General features: G+C 47.2%; 1 protein-coding gene across 1 annotated transcript in view; it reads right to left on the bottom strand.

The window, feature by feature from the left end:
* Positions 1 to 2,462: 2,462 nt before the first annotated feature.
* Positions 2,463 to 11,918, bottom strand: part of Agmat (agmatinase) — a 13,728-nt gene continuing 4,272 nt past the window's right edge. Inside the window, exons 3-7 of the mRNA XM_028754047.1 lie at positions 7,092 to 7,140; positions 6,001 to 6,196; positions 4,684 to 4,863; positions 3,275 to 3,359; positions 2,463 to 2,721 (exon numbers count right to left, since the gene is read on the bottom strand). Coding sequence (XP_028609880.1) covers positions 2,648 to 2,721; positions 3,275 to 3,359; positions 4,684 to 4,863; positions 6,001 to 6,196; positions 7,092 to 7,140 — 584 coding nt within the window. The 3' untranslated portion in view covers positions 2,463 to 2,647. The remainder of the gene's footprint in view (positions 2,722 to 3,274; positions 3,360 to 4,683; positions 4,864 to 6,000; positions 6,197 to 7,091; positions 7,141 to 11,918) is intronic.

Here is an 11,918-nt window from a genome sequence, read left to right as displayed (position 1 = left end):
GGGGGGGGGGGAATTAGGTACAATCCCTTTAATGTTGCAAGGAGCCAAATGTGGTGGCACATGCCTGTAATCCCAGTACTCAGGAAGCAGAGGCAGGAAAATCAGGTTCACCCTTGGTGTGAGCAGGTAAAGCCAGCTCAGGCTATGGGACTGTGTCTCAAAATCAAATGATGCCAGGTTGGGAGGTTAGAACACTTGTGTAGCACGTACAAGGCACTGGGGTCTTTAATCCTAGCACCGTAAAATAAGTAAACAGGTAAACTGTTGAGTAAAAAGAGGATGCAGATGAAATACTGTCTGTGTCCATGTGCCCTTGAAAACGATGGCAGGATGGACTCTGCTATCACTTGTTAGAAAGGATAGCTGTACCCAGAGGCAGATCTGAGAGGAAGGTGGATATTTTGCACTTTAGATACTACTAAGAACAAATAATTTATTTGGCAAATTGTGTCTTATATGTTTTATGTTTTTCCTTTTCCATTTTGTTTGGTTTTGGTTTTGTATTGTGAACAGGCACTAAAGCTAATGTTATTTTGTTTTAAGAATATTACAGACTGGAAACAAATAAACTATTTTAATGTGTGATGGCTCTGGGGCACCTCTGGTACTGCACGATGATTTCCTCATGGATGATTATGAGAATTGTATGCCACTCATATGCTTTTAGTCACAGCAGGCACGGGAGATGGCGGGCATTGAGGAGCTGTCAGCCTAAAGGCAGATAATGCAAACCGAGTTGTACAGAGAAGGTTAGGAGGGTCCCTCAGGGCCAGCTGACAGCATTTGGTTTAGTCTTTACCCCTAGTCTTGTTTGAGGTGAAGGGCAAGGATGTGGTCTTACTCTGTAGACCAGGTTAGCCTCAGACTCATGGATTTCCCCTGCCTCGGTGCTGAGGTGGCAGGTGGTGCCCACCACACTCAGCTTGCAGGCTTCACTGCAGAGGCTTTTACTAGGTCCTCGAGAGTGCTGTCTGCTTCTCTCTCACGAGTTCACAGTAACCTAACCCAGATGCTGCCATGAGCTCCTCTGAGGAGCACCACTGTGAAGACGGGCGCTGTGGAGATGGAATGTCTGCACAGCCCTACTTCCCGGGCCTTTCTCATTTATCACCTCCTTCTCTGTGTTCTCCACCTTCTATCAAAGGGAACAAAATTAAAGCAGTACAGACTGGCCAGATGACTGGTTTTGGTTTTCTAGCAGAGTCTGGTATTCTTGCTGTATAGCCCTTGTTGGACTCCAATGTGTAGCAATCCTCCTGCCTCAGTCTCCCAACAAGTGTTGGAACTACAGGTGTGTGCCAGGGTGCACCACCAGACCTGGGGCTGCTGTATTGCATGGGTCAATGCTTCTCCTTTGAAATGTGAACTTTGACCGGACGGTGGTGACACACACCTTTAATCCCAGCACTTGGGAGGCAGAGGCAGGCGGATTTCTGTGTTTGAAGCTAGTCTGGTGTGGGAAAAATTTAAGAAGGCCGCCACAGCGGTGCAAGCCCCGGAGGGGCTTCCGCCGCCGTGGCGGGTCCCACATCAGGGAAGAAGATCCTATGGTTCCAGCGGCCTGAGGGCCTTGGCGGCGGCAGGCCCCAGTAACACGAGGAAGTCCTTGGTTCCAAAAAGGTTTATTGTCATGGCGGATAATAGATGGATCTAGGCGTAGCCCCCAAAAACTCAGGGCAGTCCCGAGTTATATTGGGGGAGGATCTGGGGGGAGGAATGTTTAATTTGCTCTGCCCTCTGGCCTTCATTAGTATGTAAATCTGTAGGGCCTGAGGCCTATAGCCTGGCCTATGTGACTCTATGGAGATCTATGTGACTGCTTTTCAGGATCCTAGATGATGGGAGGGACCGAACTCCTGCCGGTTCTCACGCAGAATTCCACGGAGAATCTCGGGGTTCTAAGCACCTGCTCAACCATGACCCAGGATACCCTTACGCAGTCCCACAGCCTGGTCTATAGTGAGTTCCAGGACAGCCCGGGCTACACAGAGAAACCCTGTCTCGAAAAACCAAAAAAAAAAAAGAAAGAAAGAAAGGAAGGAAGGAAGGAAGGAAGGAAGGAAGGAAGGAAGGAAGGAAGGAAGGAAGGAAGGAAGGAAGAAAAAAAGAAAAGAAAGAAATGTGAACTTTGGCCAGGCAGCAATGGCACACACCTTTAATTCCAGCACTCGGGAGGCAGAGGCAGGCGGATATCTGAGTTTGAGGCTATCCTGGTCTACAGAGTGAGTTCGGGACAGCCAGGGGTACACAGAGAAACCCTGACTCGCAGAATAAGCTTGGGTGGGAAGATGACACGGCTCATCAGTTAAGAACACTCACTATCACAGAGGACTCTGATCCAGTTCCCTGCACCCACTGGTGGCTCCCAGCTGTCTAACTCTCCAGTTCTAGAGTTCAGTCCCGTACCCCCTTCTGAACTCCACAGGCACACAGTGGTACACATGCACATACCCAGACACACGTACAAATTAAATAAGTGCTTTAATGTTAGGGAGGAAAGAGGAGCTGTTTGGGTTAGTGTTCCGAAATGTCCTTGTATGCAGCCAGGTGACACTTCACAGAAAGCTTTCTTTGGTCCTTGCACTGCTTGCTCAAAAGTTCTTGAGGCTTTTTCAGGACACAGTCTGTTGTCTTCAGGAACATAGACTCAGACAGTTGTCACTTTGGGGAGAGCACAAAGCATCTCAAACAGCAGGTTAGCTGCTAGGAGGGCTGTGTTGCCTAGAAGGAAGAGAAAGGCAGAAGCTGACACACACCTCCCCAAAGTTCACTCTCCAGGACTCTAGCCTTCTTCCCAGAGCCCTGGCTTCTGAGCCCGGGGTGCCATCTGCCTATGAACATCCCTTCAGCCCCTACCAAGCATCTTTTGGAGACTGAGAAGTCTGAGGGACCTTTGATACTAACGGCTGCTCAGGGGCCACCCTCAGGCCAGTAGGCCTAAACAGAAGCTTTTTTCTTTCTTCCACAGTTAGAACTACAGGAGTGACATCTGCTTTGCCCAGGTGTCAGTCGAAACCACCCCCTACTTCACAGTAAAGCATGCTTTGCAGATTTGCTTCTCAATTAAACATCAAAGGCGATGCCACTGAGCCACCCTGTCACTAAGCAGCAGCACCTGGCACCTCCCGAGGGGGTTGTTCCTTGCATTAGCTCATGCTCGTTGGGTTTGTGGTAACAGGCTTCTTTCTTCACTGCTGGACATTCTCTACAAGGTTCTTGGCGGTGATCATGGAGGCCTAACTCCACCTGCGGATCATTCTTCCTCTTCACTCACCAGAGAGATCGTATGGTGGGGAGACTTCCACGAGATCGCAGCCCACCACATTTAGGCCTTGGCAGCCCCGGATGATCTCTAGAGCCTGTCCAAGGTGAAGGTGACAGTCACTTCCAATGAAAAGCAACCACTTGGGAAGCAGAAGCCCATAGATCTCTGAGTTCAAGACCACACTGGTCTACAGAGCAAGTTCCAGGACAGCAAAGAAAGAAGAAGAGGAGGAGGAGGAGGAAGAAGAGGGAGTAGGAGGAAGAAAAGGGAAGAAGAAAGGAGGAAGAGGAGAAGGAGGAGAAAAGAAGAAGAGGAGAAAGAGGAGGAGGAGGAGGAGAGGAGGAAGAGCAGCTTTGGGGTAGAGCACTTGCTTAGCATTTGTGAGGCCCAGGTTTAATCCCTAGCTACAAAACAAAAATTAGAAAACCACAGACAAACAGCTCAAAGCAATGCCTCATTTCTACAGTCAGCCCTGAGGACATATTCATGACAACCTCATTACATTGTGAAATGACATTAAGGTCTACAAATTTCGGGCTGGAGAGATAGCTCAGTGGTTAAGAGCACTGACTGCTCTTCCAGAGGTCCTGAGTTCAATTCCCAGCAACCACATGGTGGCTCACAACCATCTGTAATGAGATCTGATGCCCTCTTCTGGTGTATCTGAAGACAGCTACAGTGTATTCATATAAATAAATAAACCTTTAAAAAAAAAAAAAAAAAAAAAAAAAAAGGTCTACAAATTTCATGCTCACGAACCACACAGTCCAGTTTTGTTTTGTTTTTTAATATGTTAATGTTTCAAGGAAGTCTACAATTTTGTGTTGGGTGATAGCCACAGCTATCCTTAGCCAAAGAAAAAAGTATCCTGAGTCTTGAAGATTACAGGGCTTAGGCAACTGTAGTATGAAGGATACACCCTTGGCAGGGTGGTAGTGGCACACACCTTTGATTCCAACACTTGGGAGGCAGAAGCAAGCAGATCTCTGAGTTTGAGGCTAGCGTAGTCTACAGGAGTTCCAGGACAGCCAAGGCTGTCTCAAAAACAAAAAACAAAACAAACAAACAAACAAACAAAAATATCCACTAGTTACGAGTGCTTGTTGCTTTTGCAGAGAAGCCAAGTTTGGTTCACAGCACCCACATTAGGTGGCTTCCACCCTCCTGTAAATCCAGCTCCACAGGGCAGAGGGATCTGATGCTTTTTCTGGCCTCTGTGAGAACTTGGGCACACAGGTGTGCTCTCTCTCTCTCTCTCTCTCTCTCTCTCTCTCTCTCTCTCTCTCTTTCTCTTTCTCTCTCTTACACGCACACATACACAGACACACACACAGGGGGTGGGGGGAGAAAGGGAAGCATGAATGGAGTGGAAGACACATACATAAATACCCAGGAATTCACTTGGGAAGCCCACTTACCTGACTAGGGGTGAGCCCGGCAATTTCCGGTGTCCCTGTCCCCGGGGCATAGGCAGGGTCCAAGGCGTCTATGGCAAAGCTGATATAAAGAGGTGTGCCCCCCATCTGCTGCCTGATCTCTGCCATCAGTGGGACCAGTGACTTCATCCAGCAGTCTTCAGCCAAGACCACACGGAAGCCCTGTGCAGACCAAAAAGTTGGAGGTGATAGCTGACCCCAGGATTTGCGTAACACATGTATATCACATCTGACCGCAGCTTCCGTGAGGGGGACCAGTCCGCCCTCTACTGACCGAAGTTAGGAAGCGAGGTCAAGGCTGACCTGAGTGCTGGAATGATAAAAGGAGCTTTGCTAAAACCAAGTGTGAGAAACTTGGTCAGTGTGCTTCTAGCTGCTTCTGTCCAGAACACTGGTCTCGCCACTCTAAAACCAAAGGACCGGACAGTTGAGACAGCTCAGCTTTGGAAAAGGTACTTGTTAAAAGCAAAGGACAATGAAGGAGATGTGGCAACCCACACCTTTAATCCCAGCACATGGAGGGAGAGGCAGGGGGATCTCTGTGCATTGGGGGCCAGCCTGGTCTACAGAGTGAGTTCCAGGACAGCCAGGGCTACACAGAGAAACCCTGTCTCGAAAAAACCTAAAAAAAAAAAAAAAAAAAAAAGAATCAATACTCTTGGGGGCTGGAGAGATGGCTCAGCAGTTAAGAGCACTGATTGCTCTTCCAGAGGTCCTGAGTTCAAATCCCAGCAACCACATGGTGGCTCACAACCATCCGTAATGAGATTGAATGCCCTCTTCTGGTGTGTCTGAAGACAGCTACAGTGTACTCATAAATAAAATAAATTAAAAAAAAAAAAAAGAATCAATACTCTTGCCACATGACTCACTTGGTTCAAACTTGAGCTTTTCATCTCCCCTTGCTTTTGTGTGTGTGTATGTGTGTGTGTGTGTACACAAGAGACAGTATAGCACCGGCATGCACACTTTTGGAGTCATTTCTCTGCTTCCACAATGAGGGTGCTGGGGATCAAACTCAGGTTGTCAAATTTAGTGGCAATCCTCCTTATTCTGTGAGCCATAGTGCCAGCCCATTTCTGGTTTTATCCTCAAACAAGGTCTCCTGTAGGCCAGGCTTGCCAGGAATTCAATCTGAAACTGTGAGTGGTGTTGCACTCTTGAGGCTTGGGCTTACAGACCTGTGCTGCCACATGTAGCCCCAGCCTCACTTTCTGAACTTCAGTAAAGCACTGTTGAGTCCCCCTTTGACAAGGCAGAAGACACTCTTCGGGACAGAGAGGGGCGTGCATCCATCACCTGGCTCCGACTGTATCTGTAGGGATCCAGTGTCCTGGAGGAGCCCCGGATGCCTATCTGGACCACTCGTTTGCAGTCCAGCAGTCCTTCATCCACACTTCGGCGGAAAGGTGTCCGGTGGTAGACCTTCTCCTCCAGATGTTTGTCCGTGGTGTTAGTGTGGGCACCCACATGCACTAAACCCACAGGGCCATGCCTGGGGACAAAACAGCATCTCAGAGGTCAGAGGTCCTGGCATCAGCTGCCTGCCTTGCATCTGTGTTCTGTGTTCAGCTCACCTAGGAGAAACCAGGCAGAAGCAGACACAACTGGCCTGCAACCAAGAGTTTCAGAGAGGACAAGAGCTCAGGATAGAGCTCTGTGAAGGCTAAACCAGTTAGAGCCACCTATTCTCCAGTTAAGGCACCAACAGGATGTTCTGAGCCTGTTCCCCTCCATCAGCCCTGCTGGACACGACAGATGCTCTCAGTCCATGCTAATAGGAAGCTAGAACAGCTTGAGACAAGACTGACTCCACCCCCACGCAGAGTCACGATGCTACCCACATACCCCTCCACCCCAGTTACAGTGTTATCCATGTGCCCTCCCAGAATGCCCAATCAGAATGCTGCCCACATGGCGTCCCTAAAACAAATTATGAAGCTCCCACCTCCCTTCCTCCCTCTACCCTCCTCCAACTAAGTCAGCCAAAGCTGATTGGTATCAGTAGACTTGCATCTACTGAAAAATCTAGTTTCTGTTGTCAAGGCAAGGAAGGAGTCTATGGGGTTGGGGGTGGGGAACAGGGCCTCCCTCTGTCAATATTTTATATTTGGCTTGCATAGAAAAACAAATAGAAGGTAGTTAGGTTTGTATGTCTCACTTGGAACTCATGGGCTAACTGAAAATGCAGAGGGTGTGTGTGTGTGTGTGTGCCAAGAGAAAAGGTGCCAAGCTGATGACTGATAGACACACATGGAGTCCAGCCTTAGTTTTGAGCCACAGAAAAAGCTCCCAATAACCTCCCATAACCTGCACCCACAGTGGTCACTTGATGTCACCTAGTAGCAACCTGGACCTTAGCTCCTGAGTGTCGCAACCTTGGGACTTACTTCTTTGCCACGGCTTGCAGTATGGGATATGTGATTGTATGGTCTCCACCTACAGAGAGAAAACAGAAGACGTCTGCAAACACCAGCAAGACCATCACGCGCAACAGTCCTTAAGTCCCCAACACTGCCACCCTTCGGGTATACCACAGAACTGTATCTACAGCTAAATGGCCATGGGTGGCATTTTAAACCCAAAACGCCTTCCCCATCTATTAGATGGTATTTGATCACACTGTAAGATTGTGTTGTTTACTGGAAAAAGCTGTTACTAGTTGTCCTGTGGCTCAGCCTTAGCACACACCTTTAATCCCAAACAATGAAGGTAAAGCTAGCTTGTAGAAGGAAGCACCCATGTTTGAAAGTGATGTCAAATTGAGTGGGAGACAAAGTGACAAATCAGAGAAAGATCTGACAGATTAGGATACACCCAACTCTCAGGAGAACAGAGTAGTAACTTAAGAGAGAGCAGTGCAGAAGAGAGAGGCAGTTTTCATGGGACAGTTATACAGAGACAGATTGCAGAGAGAACAAGCTAGACACAGATGGAGACAGAATGGGCCAGAGAATGAGAAGGAGCCAGAAGATTTGAACAGATTGTCAAAGTTAGTATGAGGCCAAGCAGAGCAATTCAGTCAGAAGCCAAGAGGAGCCAGTTTGAATCAGTCAGCTTAGAGAGGTGTTTGAGCCAGAACAACTGAATTGAACTAGCCAGTCAGAGCTCAGAAAGAACAAGCTTATTCATCAGCAATTCTCATAGGCTGAAAACATTCTAGGCCTAGATAAGATTGTATAGAAGCTTCCAGGACTAGACCTAGGTTAGCAGATGGAGGCACCAAGCCTCCAAGACAACAATTACATCTGTGGAATCAAAGTTACTCTTACAACCATCATCAGCAGAGACTGGAGCTGGAGCGATGGCTCAAGCACGTACTGCTCGACAGGCATCCTTCATGTGGGGGCAGCTCACAAACCATCCAGAATCCCAAATCCAGGGGACCAGCACCTCTGGCCTTCACAGGCACCGGCACTCACGTGCACAAACCCACACTCAGGCACATAAGGGGAAATTACATAAATCAACGCTTATGAGTTGTTTTACAAAGTGACTGTGCCCTATGGCTCTCCCCGTGATGGAGTGAATGGCCTGTGCCTGCATTGCCTGATATGGTAGCTGAGGATCCTACTTTACCTTTGTTTTGGCTTTTGTGTGTCTGTCTGTCTGTCTGTCTGTGTGTGTGTGTGTCTGTCTGTCTGTCTATGTCGTCTGTGTGTGTGTGTCTGTGTGTGTGTGTGATGTGTGTGACTGATAGCCTGTGTGTGGAGATCAGGGGAGAACTTGAGTCAGTTCCCTCCTACAGTATGTTCCAGGGATCAAATTCAAGAATTTTTACACACAGAGTCATCTCTATGTCTCAGGTATTTTTACTTTAACTTTTTGGTAAAGATTTATTTATTTTTATGTGTTTAAGTGTTTTGCCTGCATGTATGTCTCTGTACCTCATTTATGTCTCCTGTCCTCAGAGGTCAGAAGAAGACCTTGAGTCCCCTGGAACTTGAGTTATCAGTTAATGACTGAGAACTGAGAGACTTGAACCTGAATCATCTACAAGAACAGCCAGTGTTCTTAAGTCCTGAGCCATCGCTCCAGCCCAGGACTTTAATTTTAACAACTGCCCTATTTATTTGTTTACTTGTTTATTAATTTTGCACTGGGGGTTAAACTCAGGGCTCCACACATGCTAGGCAAGTGATCCACCACATTGACCTCTTCTTCTGTCCTTTGTTTTTGTTTGTTTGGTTTTTGTTTTTTTTTTGTTTTGGTTTTGGTTTTTCGAGACAGGGGTTCTCTGTGTAGCCCTGGCTGTCCTGGAACTCACTCTGTAGACCAGGCTGGCCTCGAACTCAGAAATCCGCCTGCCTCTGCCTCCCACATCTTTTTTAAGAAATAATTTTGAGAACTGGTTGACATAGTTGCTGAGTGCTGAACTCAAGTCTTCTCTTAACCACAGTAGCACTTCTCCAGCCGTGCACAGGAAGAGTTTTGACCATACTTACACCCCACTTCCCCCCCTCTATCCCCTCCTACTCCCTCTGCAACCATCCTTTCCAACACAACCTTCTTCCAGCTTTATGCCTCCCCCTCATCCCCTTAGGATTTATTATATGAATGTGAGGACACTGTCGCTCTCTTCAGACACACCAGGAGAGGGCATCGGATCCCATTACAGATGGTTGTGAGCCACCATGTGGTTGCTGAGAATTGAACTCAGAACCTCTGGAAGAGCAGTTGGTGCTCTTAACCGGTGAGCTATCTCTCGAGCCCTGTGTGCCATTTCCTCCTCCTCCTCCTTAAAAAATCTCACTGAGTTTAGTGTCAGGTCCAAAGAAAACTCCATTTCCTAAATTCTAGTGGTCTGACAGAAGCCAGCATGCCTCAGGAACTTATGAACTGGTTCCCCTCTACCGAATGGAGCCATTTCCCTCCCTGCTGACAGAAGGACAGACGGCTGATGCCATTTGTGGTACCTGTGAGATAAGCCCGTGCTGGCCTCCAGGCTCCCTCAGATGCTGTTCCTCACTTCACAGTCAATGCTAACATCCCAGACTTCTTAGCTCTTTCCTCCCCTCCCCTACACTTCCCCAGCTCACAGGTGTCCTTCCCCAGCTCCTCAGTCTCCTTATAGCCCTGCTGTTTCTTCGGCACCACCCCTTCTCTTTTGTCCAGTCGCTTGGTTTTCTTTTTTTTTTTTTTTTTTAAAGATTTACTTATTTTTTTATTTTATTTATGAGTACACTGTAGCTGTCTTCAGACACACCAGAAGAGGGCATCCAAGCTCATTACGGATGGTTGTGAGCCACCATGTGGTTGCTGGGATTTGAACTCAGGACCTTTGGAAGAACAGTCAGTGCTCTTAACCGCTGAGCCATCTCTCCAGCCCCCTTGGTTTTCCTTTCTTGTCTCTCTCCCTCACTCTTCCTCTCCTCCCCAACCCCTCTTTTGCAGGTTATATTCAATCTTCCTTTTACCAGTGTTCTGAACTCTTCCAGATGTCTCTGACCTCTCTCTCTTATCTACAGTAACCAGTAACCTCACCACGGAGCGGACATGTTATCAGTTACATTCAGTGTTTCTTGTCCGTATCTAGGTATGGAGGTATGCTGTTATTTGCTGGAACTGTCTTTTTATTATTTTTTCCTTCACTTTTTTGAATCTTGTGACAGGATCTCACCAAGTTGCCCAGGCTAGTCTTGAATTCACTCTGCCGTACAAACTAGCTTTGAACTTGTGATCCCCATGCCTTAGTCTCAGGGATACATAAGAGTATAGGCTACCCTGCTGAGCAATATAGGCTTAGGGTAAGGATTAGGTTTTTTTGTTGTTGCTATTTTGTTTTGGTTTTTGTTTTTTTTTTTGTTGTTTTTTGTTTTTTCGAGACAGGGTTTCTCTGTGTAGCCCTGGCTGTCCTGGAACTCACTCTGTAGACCAGGCTGGCCTCGAACTCAGAAATCCGTCTGCCTCTGTCTTGTTTTTTGTTTTTTTTTGTTTTGTTTTTAGAGACAGGGTTTCTCTGTGCAGCCCTGGCTGTCCTAGAACTCATTCTGTAGACCAGGCTAGCCTCGAACTCTCGAACTCAGAAATCTGCCTGCTTCTGCCTCCCAAGTGCTGGGATTAAAGGCGTGCGCCACCACTGCCCGGCTTTTTTCTTTTTCTTTCTTTCTCTCTTTCTTTCTCTCTTTCTCTCTTTCTCTCTCTCTCTCTTTCTTTCTTTCTTTCTTTCTTTCTTTTTGTTGTTTTTTTTTTGTTAAGGATTAGTATTGATCATTCTTGACAGTAACAATAGCTAAGTTAAAAAAAAAAAAAAAAAGCCGGGCGGTGGTGGCGCATGCCTTTAATCCCAGCATTTGGGAGGCAGAGGCAGGCGGATTTCTGAGTTCGAGGCCAGCCTGGTCTACAGAGTGAGTTCCAGGACAGCCAGAACTACACAGAGAAACCCTGTTTAGAAAAAAAAAAAATAGCTAAGTTATACTGAGGCAAATATTCAAAACACAGAGAAGAGCTGGTGAACTTTGTGCCCTACCCATAATGCAGTGAAATAACCCAATGTCTATCACTCTACCTGTAGACAGATGAAGCCAAGCACCTAGAAGCACAGATCAGACTATGAAACAGCTTGTGAGATCTGGGTTGAGTTGCCAAAAACTGGTGGCCTGAAGCCTCCCTCTCTACTCTGCCACACTCAGTAACTAGGCCATCCAAATTAACAAAAAATAATAGGAATATATTTAAAAAAAAAAACACTCACATTGTTTAAATTTGTGAAGCAAAGTAGAGAGGAAGAGGAACCAGTACCCTGTACATTGATGCAAGTCCTGACCATTCAATGTACCCTCTGGAGGGCAAGCGAGATGGCTCAGCCAGGAAGGGTGCTTGATGCCAAGGCTGATGACCTGTGTTTGATCGCCAGGACCCACGTGGTAGAAGGAGACAACTCTAGAGTTGTCTTCTGACCTCTATATGTGTGCTGTGACACATATGTGTGCGTAGACACACACTAAGTAAATAAATGTAAGAAGAAAAGAAAAAAGTAAGGAAACAAAAAGAAAGACTCTCTTGCAATTCTCACAGTCACTAAAAACGTTTTTGTCTGTGAAGCTGAGAAACCACAGCCGAGTCCTTGTTGATAGCCTTCTCTAGGTCTTGGATGGAGGACTGGGAGGAGGGTGAGGGAGGAAGGTGACAGGGCTGAGATGGAGGACTGGGAGGAGGGTGAGGGAGGAAGGTGACAGGGCTGAGATGGAGGACTGGGAGGAGGGTGAGGGAGGAAG

Source organism: Grammomys surdaster, unplaced genomic scaffold (assembly GCF_004785775.1).
Source record: "Grammomys surdaster isolate TR1022 unplaced genomic scaffold, NIH_TR_1.0 125977, whole genome shotgun sequence".
NCBI classification, from domain to species: domain Eukaryota; kingdom Metazoa; phylum Chordata; class Mammalia; order Rodentia; family Muridae; genus Grammomys; species Grammomys surdaster.
Note: the sequence above shows the minus strand (reverse complement) of the source record. Positions and strands in the feature narration are given on the sequence as shown.